Source organism: Rhinoderma darwinii, chromosome 4 (genome assembly GCF_050947455.1).
Source record: "Rhinoderma darwinii isolate aRhiDar2 chromosome 4, aRhiDar2.hap1, whole genome shotgun sequence".
In the NCBI taxonomy this organism is placed as follows: domain Eukaryota; kingdom Metazoa; phylum Chordata; class Amphibia; order Anura; family Rhinodermatidae; genus Rhinoderma; species Rhinoderma darwinii.
Genome location: NC_134690.1, coordinates 319,373,129 through 319,394,684, shown reverse-complemented (window position 1 = coordinate 319,394,684; position 21,556 = coordinate 319,373,129). Strand labels below are relative to the sequence as shown.

At 40.3% G+C, this 21,556-nt stretch overlaps 1 protein-coding gene across 2 annotated transcripts in view; it reads right to left on the bottom strand.

The window, feature by feature from the left end:
* MTR (5-methyltetrahydrofolate-homocysteine methyltransferase) overlaps nucleotides 1–21,556 on the bottom strand; it is a 134,561-nt gene that overhangs the window by 83,440 nt on the left and 29,565 nt on the right. For both annotated transcript variants that reach the window (XM_075862762.1, XM_075862763.1), the window contains exons 7-13: nucleotides 18,489–18,548; nucleotides 17,340–17,434; nucleotides 12,320–12,420; nucleotides 9,874–9,935; nucleotides 8,634–8,701; nucleotides 8,463–8,542; nucleotides 836–948 (exon numbers count right to left, since the gene is read on the bottom strand). In XM_075862762.1, the coding sequence (XP_075718877.1) occupies nucleotides 836–948; nucleotides 8,463–8,542; nucleotides 8,634–8,701; nucleotides 9,874–9,935; nucleotides 12,320–12,420; nucleotides 17,340–17,434; nucleotides 18,489–18,548 (579 nt within the window). The remainder of the gene's footprint in view (nucleotides 1–835; nucleotides 949–8,462; nucleotides 8,543–8,633; nucleotides 8,702–9,873; nucleotides 9,936–12,319; nucleotides 12,421–17,339; nucleotides 17,435–18,488; nucleotides 18,549–21,556) is intronic.

Below are 21,556 nucleotides of genomic sequence, written 5' to 3'. Positions count from 1 at the left end.
GGCCATCACATTAATACACAGCCGCAGCCCCGCTCTGATCTCCGCTGTTATCCCCTTGAGTGCCGCGATCAAAGCTGACCACAGCAATCAAGGGGAAAATGAGACGGCGCCCCCCTCCCCAATGATCGCATCACAGGGAATCCCTGTGACGCGATCGAGGGACATACCTTATATGGACAGACAGCCCAGGGTCCATGGAAGGACTACATTTCCTGTCAGGGCATACTTCGGCATGCCCTATCAACTGTCTGTTTACTAATGTTAAATAAAAAATAATCTGTAAAAAATACACACACAATTTTTATATTAAACATTAAAATAAAAAAAGTCTCAATACATAAAATAACATGCACATATTTGGTATCGTCGCGACTAATAGCCTGCACAACAAATTTACAGCTTCATTTTGTTAGGTTTACGCTGAAGAAAGAAATAAAACGGCTTTCTTTCACTTATTAATGTGCGGCACATTATATTATGAATTTTGAACCTCCATGTGGGACACATTAATAGTAATTAACCCCATCATGTACCTCACACATTAGCCCAATGTTTCCTATTAAGACTGTTGTACATGATGGGGTTAATTACTATTATTGTGGGGCGAATAGATGCTCAAAATTCATCAGACCATGTGCCTCACATCAGAAAATGGAAGAACTTTTTTTTATATAGGCAAAGTATTGTTTTGGTACCAAGAATCTCACTACTACACAAAGTATTGGTATCAAAGTCCAAACTCTAGGTATCATGACAACCCCAATTAGGTTTAGTCCCATATTATGTTCACATAAGCAATCTAAAATAATACTTACATTAATTACTTAAAGCTTACCTCATAATTACCAGCCATAATAAGCTTGGCAAATCTTCTTGACCCAGCCACATTACATCGCTCCCCAATGTTAACAAAATTAGTATAAGGCCCCATTCTAAATGGTTCCAAACCTGTGCAAGAAAAATTAAACACAATTTATAGTTACATAGTTTGTACGGTTGAAAAAAAGACACATGTCCATCAAGTTCAACCAAGGGATGGGAACATGTTACAGATAATATGTATAAAGGAATCACTAAGAAAAAAACACAGTGGTATACATATAAAAGGTTTACGTGTACCTCTAACTTTCAACATTTCGTTATTAGGTCCCAAATTCCTTGCTAAATAATTTAATAATATGTAGAGGTCGGAGCTCCAATTTTCAGATACAGAGCTCCCCCAAATCCTGCTTCCCACTAAAGTTAAAGCGTACACAACCTTTCAGGTGACTTTTTGGAATAAGCCGTCATGTGTGTGCACTATTTTTGGCCATTATAGGACTGGTACCCTCAATTTTTTTTGCAGTTTTCCCCCTGCAGGCTCTAATTATCAGTTTTCTCTGAGTTAGTGGGTGGAGCCAAACTGCTATCATGTCTGTGTTCTCCTTCCCCTCTCCATAGACAGCATGTAATCTGATCCCTCAGAGAACTGGTAGTCTGTCTTATCTTGACGAGACGAATTTAGCAGTATAAGGCCTCATGTACACATCCGACACCTTTTTCACGGCCGCTTTTGACGGGTCCGTGAACCCGTTTTAGCGGCCGTGTGGTTTCAGTGTGCACTCCCGTGTGCACTCCGTGTTTCCGTGCGCCGAGCATGGTACTGTCCAGGGTGAACGTACCATGCTCGGCGCGCGGAAATAATGTAATAAAAAAAATAATAATTCATACTTACATTCCTCCTGTCCAGCCTACAGCGATGACGTCAAATCCATGTCGCCTCGGCAGCCAATCACAGGCTGCCGCGCCCTCGGCAGCCAATTACAGGCTGCCATGCCTCGGCAGCCAATCACAGGCTGCCGCGTCACAAAAGAAGGTCGGACTGGAGGAAGAAGAGGGACTCGTCACCAAGACAACGACCGGGTACGTATGAAAGGCTTTTTATTTTATTTTTAATCAACAGCCTCTTTTCTCTATCAGTTATTGATAGAGACTAGTGGCTGCCGATTAGTGCAATATTTTTGTCATGTTTTTCTGCCCGCCCGGCGGTTGCTAGGCAACGGCTCCGTCACACACGGACGGCACACGGATCCCTTCCGTGTGCCTTCAGTTTTTTTGACGGCCCCATTGACTTGCATGGGCCTCACGGTCATGGAATCCTGGACCAAAGTAGGACATGCTCTACTTTGGAACGGAAAGGAGCAACGGACCGTCAAAAAAACTGAGGTGTGCATGGCCCCATTGAAATGAATTGGTTCAGGGTGCTATCAGTGACAAAAACGGATAGCACCCTGAAGGAAAAAACGGAAGTGTGCATGAGGCCTAAGTGAGTGAACAGTTAGGGTGGGGCAAGTAGAAAAGTAGCCTGATAAGTGGAGAAAGATGTATTTTTTTATTCTAATAAAGATATTATAAAGTTTCTTATATTCTTTTGCACAATTTATTTATGCAAAGTTTGTTGAAAAGTTAGTGACCATTTAAATTATAAAATTATTTCTGCCTGAACCAACTACAAGTGTAAGTTTAAGAGTTTACTAAATACAGATTTATCATTGAGGTCAATATGAGCTATAGAAATCCATCTTCAGTAAGAGCCTCCCAACTAGAACAGGTTTTGGACTGAAAAACAAAATGATATTCAAACTTAGAGGTACTCTATAACTATTGATGATAAGGGACAGTTATGTCACAATACCAACACACTCCACACCCCCATCATAAATCTCATACAGCTGAAGAGATGGTTTCTAATAATATCATTAGGTAATTGCGATTTATGCATACAAATAATTTCTCCAAAGGGGAATTGTCGTTTTAACCCCTTCCCTCTTTAGCCACTTTTGACCTTCCTGACAGAGCCTCATTTTTCAAATCTGACATGTGTCACTTTATGTGGTAATAACTCCGGAATGCTTTCACCTATCCAAGCGATTCTGAGATTGTTTTCTCGTGACACATTGGACTTTATGTTACTGGCAAAATTTGCTCGATATGTTCAGTATTTAATTGTGAAAAACACCAAAAATTAGCGAAAAATTGCAAAAATTAGCATTTTTCTCAATTTAAATGTATCTGCTTGTAAGACAGGCAGTTATACCACACAAAATTGTTGATAATTAACATCACCCATATGTCTACTTTAGATTGGCATCGTTTTTTGAACATCCTTTTATTTTTCTATGACCTCACAAGGCTTAGAACTTTAGCAGCAATTTCTCACATTTTCAAGAAAATTTCAAAAGGCTATTTTTACAGGGGCCAGTTCAGTTGTGAAGTGGTTTTGAGGGCCTTATATATTAGAAACCCCAAAAAAGTCACCCCATTTTAAAAACTTCACACATCAAAGTATTCAAAACAGCATTTAGAAAATGTCTTAACCCTTTAAACATTTCACAGGAATTAAAGCAAAGTAGAGGTGAAATTTACAAATTTCATATTTTTCTGCAGAAATACATTTTTAATACAATTTTTTTATAACACAGAAGGTTTTACCAGAGAAATGCAACTCAATATTTGTTGCCCAGTTTCTGCAGTTTTAGGAAATATCCAACATGTGGCCGTAGCGTGCTACTGGACTGAAGCACCGGCCTCCGAAGCAAGGGAGCACCTAGTGGATTTTGGGGCCTTATTTTTGTTAGAATATATTTTAGGCACCATGTCAGGTTTGAAGGGCTCTTGCGGTGCCAAAACAGTCAAAATCCCCCAAAAGTGACCCCATCTGGGAAACTAGACACCTCAAGGAAATTATCTAGGGGTACAGTGAGCATTTTGACCGCACAGGTTTTTTACAGAAATTATTGGAAGTAGGCCGTGAAAATTAAAATCAACATTTCTTCAAAGAAAATGTAGGTTTAGCGATTTTTTTTCTCATTTCCACAAGGACTAAAGGAGAAAAAGCACCGCAAAATTTGTAAAGCAATACCCCACATGTGGTAATAAACGGTTGTTTGGAGACACGGCGTGGCTGAGAAGGGAAAGAGCGCCATTTGGCTTTTGGAGTTCACATTTAGCAGGAATGGTTTGCGGAGGCCATGTCACATTTACAAAGCCCCTGAGGTGACAAAACAGTGGAAACCCCAAACAAGTGACCCCATTTTGTAAACTATACCCCTTGAGGAAATTATCTAGGGGTATAGTGAGCATTTTGACACCACAGGTTTTTTGCAGAAATTTTTGCAAGTAGGCTGTGAAAATGAAAATCTACATTTTTTCAAATAAAATGTAGGTTTATCTAATTTTTTTTCATTTCCACAAGGACTAAAGGAGAAAAATCACCATAAAATTTGTACAGAAATTTCTCCCGAGTAAAACAGTACCCCACATGTGGTAATAAACGGCTGTTTGGACACACGGCGAGGCTGAGAAGGGAAAGAGCGCCATTTGGCTTTTGGAACTCAAATTTAGCAGGAATGGTTTGCGGAGGCCATGTCACATTTACAAAGCCCCTGAGGGGATAAAACAGTGGAAACCCCCCACAAGTGACCCCATTTTGGAAACAACACCCATTGAGGAAATTATCTAGGGGTATAGTGAGCGATTTGACACCACAGTTTTTTTGCAGAAATTATTGGAAGTAGGCCCTGAAAATAATAATCTACATTTTTTCAAAGAAAATGTAGGTTTAGCTAATTTTTTCTCATTTCCAGAAGGACTAAAGGAGAAAAAGCACCACAAAATTTGTAAAGCAATTTCTCCCGAGTAAAACAATACCCCACATGTGGTAATAAACGGCTGTTTGGACACACGGCAGGGCTTAGAAGGGAAAGAGCACTATTTGACTTTTTGAGATCACATTTAGCAGGAATGATTTGCGGATGCCAGGTCACATTTGCAAAGCCCCTGAGGGGACAAAACAATGAAAACGCCCAAAAAGGGACTCCATTTAGGAAACTACACCTCTTGAGGAATTCATCTAGGGGTGTAGTGAGCATTTTGACCCCACAGATGTTTCATAGAATTTATTAGAATTAGGCAGTGAAAATAAAAACAGTCCTTTTTCTTCAATAAGACGTAGCTTTAGCGCAAATTTTTTCATTTTCTCAACAAATAAAAGAAAAAAAGAACCCAACATTTGTAAAGCTATTTCTCCCGAGTACGGCAATACCCCATATGTGGTCATAAACTGCTGTTTGGGCAAACCGCAGGGCTCAGATGGGAAGGACCGCCATTTGGAGTGCAGATGTTGCTGGATTGGTTTCTGGACACCTGTGGGCCCAAAACAGTGGAAACCCCCCAGAAGTGACCCCATTTTGGAAACTACACCCCTCAATGCATTTACCAAGGGGTGTAGTAAGCATTTTAACCCTGCAGGTGTTTTGTAGAAATTAGTGTGCGCTCAATGTTGCAGAGTGAAAATGGGATTTTTTTCCATAGATATGCCAATATGTGGTGCCCGGCTTGTGCCACCATAACAAGACAGCCCTCTAATTATTATGCGGTGTTTCCCGGTTTTAGAAACACCCTACATGTGGCCCTAATCTTTTGTCTGGACATATGACAGGGCTCAGAAGTGAAGAGTACCATGCGGAGTGGAGGCCTAATTTGGCGATTTACAAAGTATTGGTTCACAACTGCAGAGGCTCAGATGTGAAATAATAAAAAGAAACCCCTGATAAGTGACCCCACTATGGAACTGCACCCCTCAAGGCATTAATTAAGGGGTGTAGTGAGCATTTTCACCCCACATGTCTTTTCCATAAATGAATGCACTGCGGATGGTGCAAATTAAAAAAAAATATTTTTCCCTAGATATGCCATTCAGTGGCAAATATGTCATGCCCAGCTTATGACGCTGGAAACATACAGCCCAAAAATTGTTAAAAGGGTTCTCCCGGGTATGACGATGCCATATATGTTGAAGGAAACTGCTGTTTGGGGACGCTGTAGGGTTCAGGGCCGAGGGAGCACCATTTGGCTTTTGGAGAGCGGATTTTGCTTGGTACTATATTTGTTTGAGTATTGCTGGTGTTTTATAATGTGGGGGTACATGTAAGCGGGGCGGAGTATATAAGGGGCATAGTCAGGTGGTATAAAAAAATAAAAATAATCCATAGATGTGTGTTACGCTGTGAAGCAATCCTTTATGCACAGGCCGGTGTCGCACTGATAAATGGTGTCATTTCTCATCCCCCTTTTGGTCCACACTCCGCGCCTTTGTAGTTTGGGGAATTTTGCTGGGAAAGTATTAGCCTGGTATAATACGGGCACCGTCGCTTCCAGCGGATATGTTTGGGCCCTCCCCTTCCTGGTTCCCTAATTTTAGGTCCTTGATAAATCGCCTCTTGAAACAGAAGAAATGTTCCCCTCGGGCACAACTGCATATTTTTTTTATTTCCTGACTTATTGGAGCCATAACTAATTTTATTTTTCATAGACGTATCGATATGAAGGCTGGTTTGTTGCGGGACGAGCTGTAGTTATTATTGGTACCATTTTGGGGTACATGCAACTTTTTGATCACCTTTTATCCTATTTTTTGGGATGCTAGGTAAACAAAAAAACGCAATTCTGGCACAGCTTTTTTTGTTTTTTTTATACAGCGTTCACCATGCGTTATAAATTACATGTTAACTTTATTCTGCGGGTCAGTACGATTCCGGCGATACCTAATTTATAGCACTTTTTTATGTTTTACAACTTTTTGCACAATAAAATTACTTTTGTAAAAAGAATGTATTTTTTCTGTCGCCAAGTTGTGAGAACCATAACGTTTTAATTTTTTTGTCGACGGAGTTGTATGAGGGCTTGTTTTTTGCGGGACGAGCTATAGTTTTTATAGGTACCATTTTTGGATACGTGCGACTTTTTGATCACTTTTTATTGTAATATTTGTAGGGCAAAGTGACCAAAAAACAGAAACTCTGGTAACGTTTTTTACGGGGTTTTTTTACGCTGTTCACCGCGTGCAATAAATAATATAATATTTTGATACCTCCGGTCGTTACGGTCGTGGCGATACCAAATACATATGGTTTATTATTATTTTTCAATAATAAAGGACTTGATAAGAGTAAAAGGGGGATTGTGTGTTATTTGATTACTTGAAACTTTTATTGTTTTCAAACTTTTATTTTTTGCACTTTTTTATACTTTTTTTACACTTTTTCTCAAGTCCCACTAGGGGACTTGAAGGTCCAACGGTCAGATTTTTTTTTTTCTAATACATTGCACTACCTATGTAGTGCAATGTATTAGATCTGTCAGTCATTCACTGACAGCAAGCCGTTTAGGCTTCGCCTCCCGGCGGGGCCTAAATCGGCTTCCGTAATGGCAGAGCAGGAGACCATTGTGTCTCCTGTTGCCATAACAGCAGTCGCCAGTCCCGATTGCCTGTCAGGGCTGGCGATCTGCTTGTAACCGCTACGATGCAGCAATCGCTTTCGATTGCTGCATCGAAGGGGTTAATGGCAGGGATTGGAGCTAGCTCCGGTTCCTGCCGTTACAGGTGGATGTCAGCTGTACAGTACAGCTGACCTCCACCGCTGATGACGCCGGATCAGCTCCTGACCCGGCGCCATCTTGCCGGCAGCTACGGAAGCCGATCAGGCTCCGCCGCCGGGCGGATCTTGACCGGCTTCGGTGCTAGGCAGACCGGGAGGCCAGTATTAGGCCTCCGGTTGCCATTGCAGCCACCGGAACCCCGGCAATTTCATTGCTGGGGCTCCGATGAGCTGCAAACACCTTAAGTGCAGCGATCGCGTTTGAGCGCTGCACTTAAGGGGTTAATGGCGGGGATCGAAGCTAATTTCGGTCCCCGCCGTTACAGTCGGATGTCAGCTGTAAGATACAGCTGAGATCCGACGATGATGGCACCGACTCAGCTTCTGAGCCGGTGCCAAACGTTTGACGTACATGTACGGCATTTTGCGGGAAGTCAATGCTTTCCATGACGTACATGTACGTCAAATGTCGGGAAGGGGTTAAACTCAGGCATCCCTACAAAAATGTAAACAAGAGGGAGGACTACACACTACAACAGTGTTTCATAGCCAAGTACCCCCCACTCAAATAAATTACATCAGAGTACTTACAATGCTAAAATAATACAATATGTTGCACACTATAAGCACTGCATGAGGACAGTGCGATTACACCCTATAGACATGATGTCTACCCAGAGTGAGAACGTAGGCCCTACACTATGTTCATAAAAGCTCAATGCATACTGCACCTTCTAGCACATTATTAATTTCATAGTGTGGTAGGTGGTCTTGAAGAAACACTAACTTCTTACCACATATATTGCCATTATTTTTAATGTGACTGACAAATTATGCTACATTCCCATTGCAGTATTACGATCATACTCATGGGACTATGGTCTAGGACTAGCAACAGTGATAACGGAGTGTGAAAAATGGATACACCATTACCTGCCCTGTCAGCTTAAAAACCACTGTTAGAGAAAGCCACAAAGTTTCCTTCATAGAAACGTCATATCACAGGCTGCCCGATTTCTAATAGTGAGTAACATTCGTACCTACCAGAAAGCAGCATGTAGCCATCAAACACAGAGGAAGGAGGAACTCGTGGTTTGCAGTTTTTCACGGATTCTGCAATTTCTCTGATAAAACAGAAAAAACAAAATTTTAATTTTCATTACGATTATGGTATAAAGAAATGTTAAGAAGAAATACTTGATTTTCTAGTGTTACCTAATATGTGCTGGAGTGGTTCCACAGCAGCCACCAACGATATTCACCAAACCATCCATAGCAAAGTCCTGAAAATGTAATTAACATTATGTGATTAGGAATCAATCCATGGCACCGTTACTTAGCCTAAGGCCATGTTCACGCACTGAGGATTCTGTCAGCATTTACTCACGGATTTTGTGCGTTAAGAATCAACCTTTCAAACATTCAACCGACACAGATCGACAGGGATTGGTTCCATTAAATTACAATGGGGCTAATCCACGTGCAGATCTGCTGGTCAATGCGTAGCAGAATTCAGAGTGTCAGCTGTAGATTTCTGCAGTCAATTATCTAAAAAAAAAATCCACAGTGAACATGGCCTAAAACTTACAAACTAACATTTTTTACTTAAAGAGACTCTGTCACCACATTATAAGTGCCCTATCTCCTACATAAGGAGATCGGCGCTGTAATGTAGGTGACAGTAATGCTTTTTATTTAAAAAACTGATCTTTTTTCACAACGTTAGGAGCGATTTTAGTTTATGCTAATGAGCTTTGTTAATGCCCAAGTGGGCGTACTTTTACTTTCGACCAAGTGGGCGTTGTATAGTTATATCGCTATGTGCAGTCTCATACACAAGCCCTAACATTACTACAGTGTCCTGATAATGAATACACATGACCATCCAGCCTGGACGTCATGTGTACTCAGAATCCTGACACTTCGGAATCTTTTCTGTGAGTTTCAGCAATGGATACGAAATCTCGCGAGATTACGAGGTAAACGAGATTTCGTATCCGTTGCTGTAAATCTCACAGAAAAGATTCAGAAGTGTCAGGATTCTGAGTACACATGACGTCCAGGCTGGATGGTCATGTGTATTCATTATCAGGACACTGTAGTAATGTTAGGGCTTGTGTATGATGCTGCACATAGTGATATAACTATATCGCTAGTGCAGTGTAAATGAATGGAGAGGAGTGCATGATGCCGATTGGTCAGCGTCATGCACTCCTCTGTACAACGCCCACTTGGGCATTAAGAAAGCTCATTAGAATAAACTAAAATCGCTCCTAACGTTGTGAAAAAAGATCGTTTTTTTAAATAAAAAGCATTACTGTCACCTACATTACAGCGCCGATCTCCTTATATAGGAGATAGGGCACTTATAATGTGGTGACAGAGTCTCTTTAATGACAACAAGTGGGAACATATCGTACACCAGTTGAGTACTATGAACAGCAAAGCAAGTTACCTTAATGTGTTTAGCAGTCACTTCTGGTGTTTCATCATAACCACCAAAGGTGTTTGGGAGACCTAAAAGTAAGAAAGAAAAAAAGGACCAAATTAACAAAACAATTTAAGGTTTTTCATTTTTACAAATATGCAGGGGTGTCGCGAAGCTAAAACGAAGCTGGTGGGGAATGCCCGGATGTTGAGTGCTGGGAAAGGCCAAAGAGCCATTGGCACTTTAAAGGAACATGTTTCAGGGAAGAGTAACATGGGATGAGAGAAAAGCAGCGTGGAAAATTATTAGTTTTCTTTTAAAAGATGTCATATATTTATGGCTTTGCTAGCGAAAATGACCCACTATCCTGAGAATGAAATTGGATTTATGTCAGACCGATTTGTTATCATAGGTCTGAGAATTGCACACTATTTATGGTCATGCAGGTAAATCGTTATACAGGGAATAGTGTTGACACTGTAACGATATGCCAGTATAGCCTAGTTGGGAGACAGCTCTCCGTGTCTAAGCTAGGGTAAGGTCCATGTAGCAGACAAGCTAGGAGGCTTTCAGATCCCCTCCGTTTCACCCGCAGTCATCGCACCTTAATGCTGGCTTATCTTGATTGGGATATGATCCCAATCCTGCTGGCCATCCGATGTACAGTTGAATCTAGCTGCATCCATAGGTATTACTGACAGATCGCGTACCCATGCATCAAAGTGGTCAGAGTGGTAGAGCTGTATCGCTGCCTTCCCGGGTCAATACAATCCAGTGTAACTCCTTGCCGCTTTCTCAGAACGGTCCATGGGAGAAGTAGCGAGCGAGCCACATCATTTCTCAATGTCCATAGGTGGTACTGAGTGATGGCATTGCTATAGAATATTGAATAACTTATTCGGGCAGTGGGATTATCGAACTCAGGATTGGCTTAAAAAGGGAAGAGACACGCCAACGTGCGTTTCGCCGGTTACCCGGCTTCTTCCTGGGGTCACATTGGCGTATTGTTACAGTGTTAACACAATCCCCTGTATAATGCTTTACCAGCTCAGCCAAAAACAGTAGGTCACTCTCTGACCTATAAACACACATGGGGACAAATCGGTCTGAAATAAGAAATACAATTTAATTCTAAGGATAGTGGCTCATTTTAAAGAACAAAGTCATAAATGTATGACAACTTTTAAAATAAAACCAATAAAAGTTCAATCTTATTCATCCACAGCCATTTCTCTCTTCCATTCAACGTATTCCACTAAATCGCAACGGTGGTGCTCACCAGGGTGTGGAAGGTAGTACTGGGTGATTTTAGCTTTCTTGCACTTTGAGGTCAGGGCTGAATGATTTGAAATGTAATGCTACAGATGCTTTACAAATGAATATATTGTGTTGAATACAAATCTTGTGGACTGCAGCTGTCACTTAAGAGTTAAAATCAATCAGTAGCCCTACAAAAAGTGTAGGTGTAGCCCTGGCCTAAGAGAACTCAACTAGGGCAGATGGAGTAGTGCCCTAGATGAAATTAACACTACCCCCACTTATAAATTATAATTCCCGATACCCTTAGTCCTATAATAAATAACCAGCTCTTTTTACCCTTTCACTGCCAAGGACTCTATGTATTACGTCATAACTTTTAAGGGAGGTAGGGGGGAAAACTGCGAGTGCAGGAAGAAAGAGTACAGCCTTCCAGTGATCCCAGGGGGCGACACAGGAACGTTTCTACATGTTATTATCTTTCTTTTCAATATGAGAGAATAGGTGCTCGCTCTTTCCCAAGTACGGGGCACTTTTTATTTCTTACTTCAGGGGTGAAAAGTTGAACAGTTGTACATCCCTCTTATATTCATGATGGAAGCTCCTTTCCTCCACATGTAAACTATTCAACCAACTAAAATGCAAGGGCTTAACCCCATAATGACTGCCAATACCCCTTTTTACAGAGGTCATTAAGGGGCTTTATGGGTGTCCCATGACAGGTAGAGCGGGTGCCCTGTTGTCTAGTCACAGATGGCCTCCTGCTCTAATAGCCGGAATCGGAGAAACCTCCATTTCCTGCCGTTTAACCCCTTATATGCCGCGGTCAGTAGCGCCCACAGCATGGAAATGGTTTAAGTGGGAGGGGGGGGGGTCCCACTATCACCCCATCGCCTCCCTCAGGATGTGATCGCATGGGTGCAAATGGTTTCTAATAATCATTATAGAGAATGCAACAGTTCTATTAGTCTGTATCAATATATGGCACAATTGATCTATTTTGTATGTGGGGATGTAGTGGCATTTATGCTGCTCTCCAAAATGTAAAACCTAGAAAACTGCAATATTCTTCATAAGTTTTTGTTAAAAGAATGAAATGTCACAGGAACGGACTGCTAATAAAAATTCAACTGTTTCCTCCACATGTACCCGAGCTGAATGAACAAAAATAAACATGTCAACAGTATACAAGATACAGTCCGCAGGAACTACTTACCTGCATTAGGATAACAGATAATGTGGGATGTTGTGCATTTCCCAATAGCTTCAATAAATGGCCTCATTTCAATAGCTCCCAAAGCGCAGTTTAAGCCAATGCTTAAAAATTTAAAAAAAGACAAATAGAAGTGATGTTGCTGGTTGAAGTAAATCATTCACTAACATCTAAACACAAAAACTTGTACTTGTCAGAAACGAGACTCTGTATTGTGTTAAGAAAGTTAAAAGTTGCAGAAGCCACTTGCATCAACTTGTACCTTTCAGGGTCTTATAGCTATATTACATTACAGCAAATTAAGCTTATTCATTGTATAATTAAAAGTCGGAACATTTTCTAACATACTTTCTGTATTAATTGCTCATGTTTTTAAGATCTCTGTTTGCAGTCATTCAACAGAAACCTTCATTGTTTACTTCCAGTGGATAAAATTCTGTCCTGGTCATGTGATGGACACACAGGTGCACAGCTCGTTACAGTTTTCAGAGCTGTGTGTGCCTCACATGACCAGGACAGATTTTTATCCATCGAAATTAAACAATGAAGGTTCAGACTGAATGATAGAAAGCAGAGATCTCTAAAACAACGAGAAATTGATAGAGAAAATATATTGGAATAGGGTATGACTTTTCATTATACAAAGAACACTTTTTTGCTAAAACCGGAAAACCCCTTTAACCCTTTCACTGCCAATGACATGTAATGCTTCATGACTTTAAACGCTTGCCAAAACTAGTGTCACTGTAAGGGAGGGCGAAAGCTGCAAGTGTCACAGTCTGTTACTGTCATGTACACAGCCTTCCAGTGGTCCCTGGAGAGAAGGGGTAGAGAGGAGTACAGGAACTTTTCTTCAGGTCATCACCCCACTGATCAATATAAATAGAATATATGTGCACATTGGGGGGGGGGGGTCTTTTTTCTACTATAGGAGAGAGAAGGTGAGCAATTGCGCATGCAATCACCCTGTGCCCCTAGTCAGACCATTTGGATGTTTACTAGAATCAGGATTGCTGATATTTTTGGTCTGTTCAGTTCTGGCGATTAAGTGAAGATATGTGCGTGTATTTTTTACACGTTACACTTTGATGCAAAAACTGCATGAAGGCCCCCAGGAGTGTTAAAGGTGTTTTCTGGGATACGCCATAAATGTCCGATAGATTCGGGTCCCATACCCATTTCTAGAATGGCGCCCCCTGACCACCGTGCTACCTTCTCTTACTCTGCGGCAATTGATGGACAAGGTGGTCGGGAGTTCGAAAACAGCCGAGCTTGCGGGCTACACTGTGCATAGGCAAAGTGTGTACTATGTGCAGGAAAGACCGCTGCGGCCGGAGCACAAAAGAGAAGGGTACACTGAGCAGTGACAGATTATACTGCGTGCAGCTGGACAACTGACAGACTAGTAGTGCCAACCCAGCATCCTAAACTGAATGAGCAGCTTTTTTCAACAATTGCTTTATAATTTTTACACCACATTCGGCAAATCCATTACTCTCTAGGAATCTAGGACTTGAAGTCACATATTTGAATCCATCTTCTGTGAATTTAATAAAATCTCTTATTGTAAATGAAAGACCATTGTCAGTTCTGACTTCTGCTGCTATTCCATATCTGCAAAAATGTTTAAGTACCTTGCACACCTCAAATGATGTGTTATTCAGATTTAGAACTTCTGGATATGCATCAAGTATTGCCAGATGCTCTTTTCCATTCAAATTGAATAGATCAACCTCAGCTATATCCCTGGGTCCACATGGCATTTCTCTTTGTAGTAAGGGCTCCTTAGGTAATGCAGGAGCAGAAGTTTAACACCTTGTGCAAGTTGCTAAAATTTGCTCAATATCGTCATTCATAGACGGACAAAACAGGGATTCTTTGGCCCTTCTTTTGAATCCCAAGATGGCCTTCACGTATGATGACTAGCATGTCTTTTCATAGTGAGAAAGGTACTACAATTTGAGATTTTTTTAAGCAATATACCATCCCATACAGACAGTTCATCACAAGAGTGACGATATGAGGTTATTACTTCCAGTAAATGATCATCAAAGGCCGTGTTTATCTTAAACGTATTGGCTTCAGCTCTCTGTGTCATGTAAGATTTGGTAATTTTGTTCACTTGTGAAACCTTTTTATCCCCCTCTTACTCCTGTTAAGACTTTGAGCTTCTGTTTGGTAAGTTCAGATGCCTGACATATTCTCATAACTTTCTATGTTAGTTCCTGCTCCCTTAACGGTCTTTCCTGGATCTATATCCTATAACAAGTCTGTCTCTGATTAACCCCTTAAGAACGCAGCCATCTTCATTTTTTCATTTTTGTTTTTCCCTCCCCGCCTTCCATAAGCCATAACATTTTATTTTTTCGTCGACATAGCCATTTGAGGGCTTGTTTTTTTTGCGAAACAAATCGTAGTTTTCCATGGCACCATCACATAATGTACTAAGAAGCTGAAAAAATATTATTTGTGGGGAGAAATGGGCAAAAAACAGTGATTACGCCATTATTTTTAGAATTATTTTTTTTACGGCATACATCAGGCGGTAAAAACAACATGTTCACGTTATTCTACAAGTGGATACGATTACAGCAATACCAAATTTATTATATATTTTTTAATGTTTTACCACTTTTAGAAAAAAAAACTATTTACTAAAAAAATAATTTGTTTTGGGTCGCCATATTCTGAGAGCCATAACTTTATTTTTCTGTCAATTTAGTGCTGTGAGGGCTTGTTTTGTGTGGAGCCAGCTGTCGTTTTTACAAATACCTTTTCGGGGTACATGAAACTTTTTCAGCACGTTTTATTCCATTTTTGAATAAAGGTGATCAAAAAAACCTAAAATTTGCGTGTTACATATATTATATATGTAGACCACAGAACAGACTAACCGCACCAGGACTTCAGAGTAGATGAAACAGGGTGGATTTATTCACCTCAAGTGAGCTCACTATATATATCCACCGTTTCATCTAGTCCGAAGTCCTGGTGCCGTTATTCTGTTCTATGGTCTATATAAAAGTTGGGGAACTGATTCATCCCGATAACGAGCGCATGGCCTAATATATGGGTATGTTGGAGTGCTGTGTTCATCTGTTTTTGGACTAATTGTATATATATATATATATATATATATATATATATCTATATCTATATATATATATCTATACACATACACATAAAATCCAAAAATAGGCCGCACTCCGATTAAACATTTTTTATTTTTTTTATTTACCCTTGTGCAAAAACATTTTTGGATATATTGGAAACTTTGGAACCAAGGATCGGGTTCCTAAGGCTTGCACCCACCCGCTATTTGAGCTGGTGCTGCTGGACGGTGGAAAATATCAAATTATGTATATTTTTTCTTTTTTTTACGGTATTTACCGAGTGGGTTAAAGAACGCTATACTGTGATAGTTCAGACTTTTACAGACGCAGCGATACCAGTTATGTTAACTTTTATTTTATTTTTTTTAACATTGCTTTAGGTAAAAAATGGGAAAAGGTTTTTGTTTTTTGTTTTTTAACTTTTAATATATTATTTTGGGGAAAGTTAAAAAAAAAAAGTTTTTTTTCTTTTAATTAGTCCCCCTAGGAGACTTGAACCAGTGATCGTTTGATAGCTTGCATGATGTACTGCAATACTACTGTAATGGCACATCAGAGGGGGCGCCCCCCTGATTCTAACAATTTTAATGCTGCAGTCGCAATGGCATTTAAGTTGTTAAACAGGCGGAATCAAAGTGATTGTTGATTACGCCCGTTGCAGTGAGGCATCCGTTGTATTACACAGCCGACACCCGCTGAGTATAGAGCGCGCTCAGCCCATGAGCCCATTCCATATTTCCCCTTAACCGCTGCCACGTGCATGTAGGTGGTATGTCGTTAAGGGATTAATGAACCTGTTAGCTGACAAAGTTACATGTTCTACACTTCAGCTTGAGATCTGTTATGTTCTTCTGTACACTTTCATGTGGAGATTGTATTCTGGAGTTTAACAGAAATCTTTCATAGGTCTCATTTACTTTTGGGGTACTATATCCCTCAAATTTTCAAATCACTATTTCAAAATGGTTACGGTCATCCTCATCTAGTTTGAATGAGTAATATATTTGTAAGGCCTCCTCTCCTGCTATAGTTAATAACAGTGTTACCTTCTGTTCACTGGGTAGTGTGATAGTATTGGTATCCTTCATGTATGATAACAGTGTCTGTTTAAATGTTTTCCATATTTCCCCTATATTTCCAACAAACGTAAGTGGGGGTGCTGAGTGTAGACTGTCTGTAGCAGTCATTGCGGAGATGGCTGTACGCATTAGTTGTGATGAACCTGCTGTATTCTTAGTATCTTTTGCTGGGTCTGTCATGATTCAGCCTATGTCCGTCTTCCACTCCTGGTTGCATGTGTTGGTGTGCACTTAGTAATGAGGTTACAAAGTTTCTTAGTATAATTATTTATTGAAGTATTTTACATACAGTTAATATGGCCTCTAGTGACTCAACTATGGTCTGACTGTCATTTTGCGGCCAAAAAAGTCTCATGTAAATACACCCTAGGCCCCATGCACACAACCATATTTTCATCCATCCGTAAATACGGTCTGTAAATACGGTTCTGTAGTCATCCGCATATATACGGAACGGTATCCGCAAATATGGTCCGTAGTGCATCCATATATACGGATCCACAAAAAGAAAACCACAAATGATGTACAAGATCTGCAAACCTGGCGTCGCCTAGCAACGCTTCTGTAATTAGTGCCCATAGACTTCTAATTACAGACAATAGGACATGTTCTATATTTTACGGATCATTTCTACGGAACAGACAACCATCCGTAAAAATACAGAAAGGTGTCCGTAGCCCATAGAAATGAATGGGTCCGTATTACGGATGAAATATACGGTCATGTGCATGGGGCCTTAGTGTGGCAGAAATTGGGCCACTTCATGCTAGGAAATTAGACATACGAACTGGCACATGGTGTGCATACAACCACAAATAAAGGTTCCCTTACCACAACGGCTCAGCATGCGACATACTTATTACAAATGCTTCTCCTGTTTGACCAGAAAGTGTTCGTCCACTTTTATCTACGATGGTCCCCGAAATCTAAATGGTTTAGTGAAAAATAAGCACAACATTTTCAAAAGAACAATCCCATCTAAAAAAGTGCTCACGTAGTCCATAAACTATTAAACTGAGAGCTCTAGATTTAAACATAAAAAAAAATAATACATTGCATATTTAAAGGGGCATTTTGCTTTGAGCCTATGCGGAAATAGAACAAGAATTGAAATTAAAGTGGAGATTATTTATTAACAAGTCTACATAGGAGTCTGTAAGGATGCGCTACATACAATTTGTAGTGGTTCAGACAGCACGAGGCGTGATGGGTGCATAAGTAGGGGCCCAACCAAATTATAATTTAGAAGAATACTTACTCTGCACACCAGTTGGAGTAAAGTACAGATTTTTTTATTTTCATGCCAGTGGCCGTGATGGACGTTTCGATTTTATCCTAGACCTTCCTCAGGCACTAAGCCGTACAGGGCAGCTGCGTGTTGGCGCAATGTAATGGCGGCTAACTGCTATGGAGGTGCTTCGATAGCAGTTAGGCCCACTGCACACGACCGTGCTCGTAATCACGGTCCCCATTGATGCAGTAATTCATGCAAAAGGAGCCCCGACCATGTATTGAGTGCATATACTGTACATACTTTTCAGTCGGCCAACATGTCCGTATTAAATATAATTTTTGAAATTGGGCTTAAATAATATTCAAATTTTCTGAGAGAAAAAAATTTCAGTTTTTATTAACTGTTAGCCATAATCATCAACATTAAAAGAAAAAAAATGCTGGAAACAGATCTATCTGTGTAATGAATCTATATAATATATGGGTTTCACTTTTTTAATTGAATTACTGAAATAAATGGACTTTCTGATGATATTCTAATTCATTGAGACGAACTAGTATATCACATTATGGAGGATGGTAACAAATCAAATGCCATTCAAAACTAAGTGAAAGACTAAATGTATCGTTTACTGCATTAAGTGTTCTCTTTTTAAGTATCTAAATGAAGTGTGCATTAGCACGAGGCATCTACATATCGGATAAACATGCCAGAGAATGTTAGAAGATTCTGGCTGTAATACTCACAAATATAGGTCTGGGCTTGTAATCCTCTTCAAACAATTTCTGGATAGCAAACAGAGCTGCCTAGAAGAAAAAGAAGTACAAAGGTTATCTAGTACATTCAGAACTAAGTAAGGCTCTGTGCAGATCTGCGTCAGAGTCTCCATTAGAAGCCTCCGTTGCAGATTTAGTCATATTTGCAAGACCGAATAGTACAGCATGAAGTGCTATTTCAAAACCTGACAGAACCCATCAAAGTCAGTAGGTTCTGTCAGGCACCATTGGTTTCCATCATGTGACAGATTCGGGTCTTCAGTTCCTCTGATGGAACAGATAAAGCGAAAAAGTGTGAACAGAGCCTTCATGGACAGAATGATTGTAAGGGAATATATATCTCCATCCAAAATCCAATTATTGCAATACAGTGAAATTCATGTTAACTGGCATCAGATAATCCGTAAATTATTTTCAGCACGAACCTGGAACCCCGGTAATTATTGTTTTTTGGCAAAGATTAGATAATCCGGACTCCTTGCTCAGGCCGCTTCATTGTAAGAAAGATTTGTCCAGGCGAGACTACCCATTTAATGGCTTAAACTATGTGTTTAGGCCAAATAAAGTCCTTGTCACGCTAAAGAGCCACATATTGTAGGCTGGTTTTATAGGGAATCTCAACAGTTTTGAGCCCTCAAAACGGTTGACAGCGCTATATACAGGCAGAGGAGAGCAGTGTTAAACGTCGATTTCTCGGTCACGCAACTTGCATGACCGACAACAGGTTTCGTTACACTGCCCTTCCCCTCATATAGCGCTGTCAGCAGTTTTGAGAGCTCAAAACTGCTGACAGATTCGCTTTAGTATCAATATCACGAACCCTCTGATCACCATGGACTTTTGAATGCATCTATGATCGCAGTGAACTTTTAAAGACAAGCGTTGTCTAAGATCTAGCATTACACAACGATATCGTAGTGGACAGATCATATAAGTCATGTGGTTTTGGAGATTAAATACTAACAAACGTTAACTATTATTTGCATAGTCATTGCTTCAATTAATATAGACCGACAGATCATATCATGTGCTGGAATTTAAGGGAGATTTTAAAATACACAGCGTGATCTACATGGCAACGGACATGTTACGCATTTTGCTTTGGATATCACCTACTCTATTGTATCCCTGCAGATTTGTCCATGGTTCTGCTGCAGACAAAGTGTCAATTTACCATTTAAAGAGGCTCGGTCACCAATTCATAAGTGCCCTATCTCCTACATAATCTGATCGGCGCTGTAATGTAAATAAAAGTGGTTTTTATTCTGAAAAACTATAATTTTTGAGCAAGTTATGAGCAATTTTAGATTTATGCTAATTAGTTTGCGAGATCACACTGCGATGTCACTTACTCACACATTAACTTTACCGAAGTGTCTTGAGAGTGAATAGACATCGCTTCCAGCCAGGATGTGATGTCTATTCACACTCCCGACACTTCGGTAAAGTTTCTGTGGGACTTCGCACAGCACAATCTCGCTGTGAATGATAGCACAGCGTGATCTCGCAAGGTCATGCTGTGTGTGCAGTGAAAGAAGCCGGGCTGGAAAGATGAGAAGTGTATGACGCCGATTGGTCAGCAATATAAAAGAGTATCCGGCACACCAATATTGAAACAAAGGTATTTTTATTTTGTTTTGTTTTTAATGCCAGTGGCAGAGTGCAATCAGGAGTAGGTAGAAAACATCCAAATACAGGTATGACGTGGGTGCAGTTCCCTTATATCTTGTGTTGTATGATATACAACCTAATATTGACTACTGTTCTTTAATTATTCCAGCGCCTGATTATTCCAGTGCCTGATGAAGGTCACTTAGACCGAAACGTCGTACTCTGCCACTGGAATTAAAAACAAAATAAAAATACCTTTGCTTCAATATTGGTGTGCCGGATACTCTTTTATATTTATATTTGGGTTGGGCCCCTATCCGTGCAAAACCACACCCTTCCACGTATCTGGTGCTGTCTGAACCTATGCACAAGCTGATTGGTCAGCGTCATACACTTCTCTTTACTACGCCCAGTTGGTAAAAAAACAAAAACAAAATAAAAACGCCCAGTTGTCCATTAAGAAACAATTAGCATAAATCTAAAATTGTTCATAACTTGCTCAAAATTGATATTTTTTCAAAATAAAAACCACTGTTATCTACATTACAGCAGCAATCATTATGTAGGAGATAGGGCACTTATAATCTGGTGACAGTGTCTTTTTAAGTCAATATTCATCTTTGAACACCATGTCATATTTAGGTCCAACTTGTGCTGGGCATTCATTTTTGAAAATACCTTTATAGTGATCGTAGCATCATTTTTCTGATACATCGCTCCAAATCCTCTGTATAGACAAAGTTTAAAGAAGCACTCCAGCAACATATCTATTTTTTGCTCATATCATGCTTACCCACCAGCAATATTCTAGCAGTGTCCTTTGTTACTTCCCAGCTCAGTCGCATCTATACATTTTGAACCCTTTCATTATGGGCAGCTGTGTCATGTGATCTCAGTCTGACCACCCAAATAGATCATGCTCTCATGAGTAGACAGGAAGACACTGGCCCTTGTGTAGCTGACTTCCTGTGAAATACAGGATTACATTATCACCTATCAAATCCCTCCTGGCATCTCTGAGACCCCTCCCCTCCAAGCTCCACCCCATTGTTCCTCTATGTCCCACCCACCCATGCATATAGTGCTACTCAAGAGATCATTCCTGCCCTATCTAAGGGAGCAGGATAGCAGTTATAGAATAGGTGATTTACCTGCAGAGTTATAAAACTCAACTGACTCACATAATGGTCTATACTATCTGCAAGTGCTGTGTGCAGAGAGTCCAGAGAATTTCTATGAGATGCTGCTCCTCACTGTCTCCTGTGTAAAAAGTGGCAGAGAAAAACCTATCACTAGTAGGAGACAGAGGAGAGCAGCATGGAGCTACATCACATAGAAAATACACGGAGATTCTTCAGTGCGAGTACAGAAGTTTTAGGTCACTGATCAATCACTTGCTGCACTTAGACAGGACTCAGCAAAGCAAA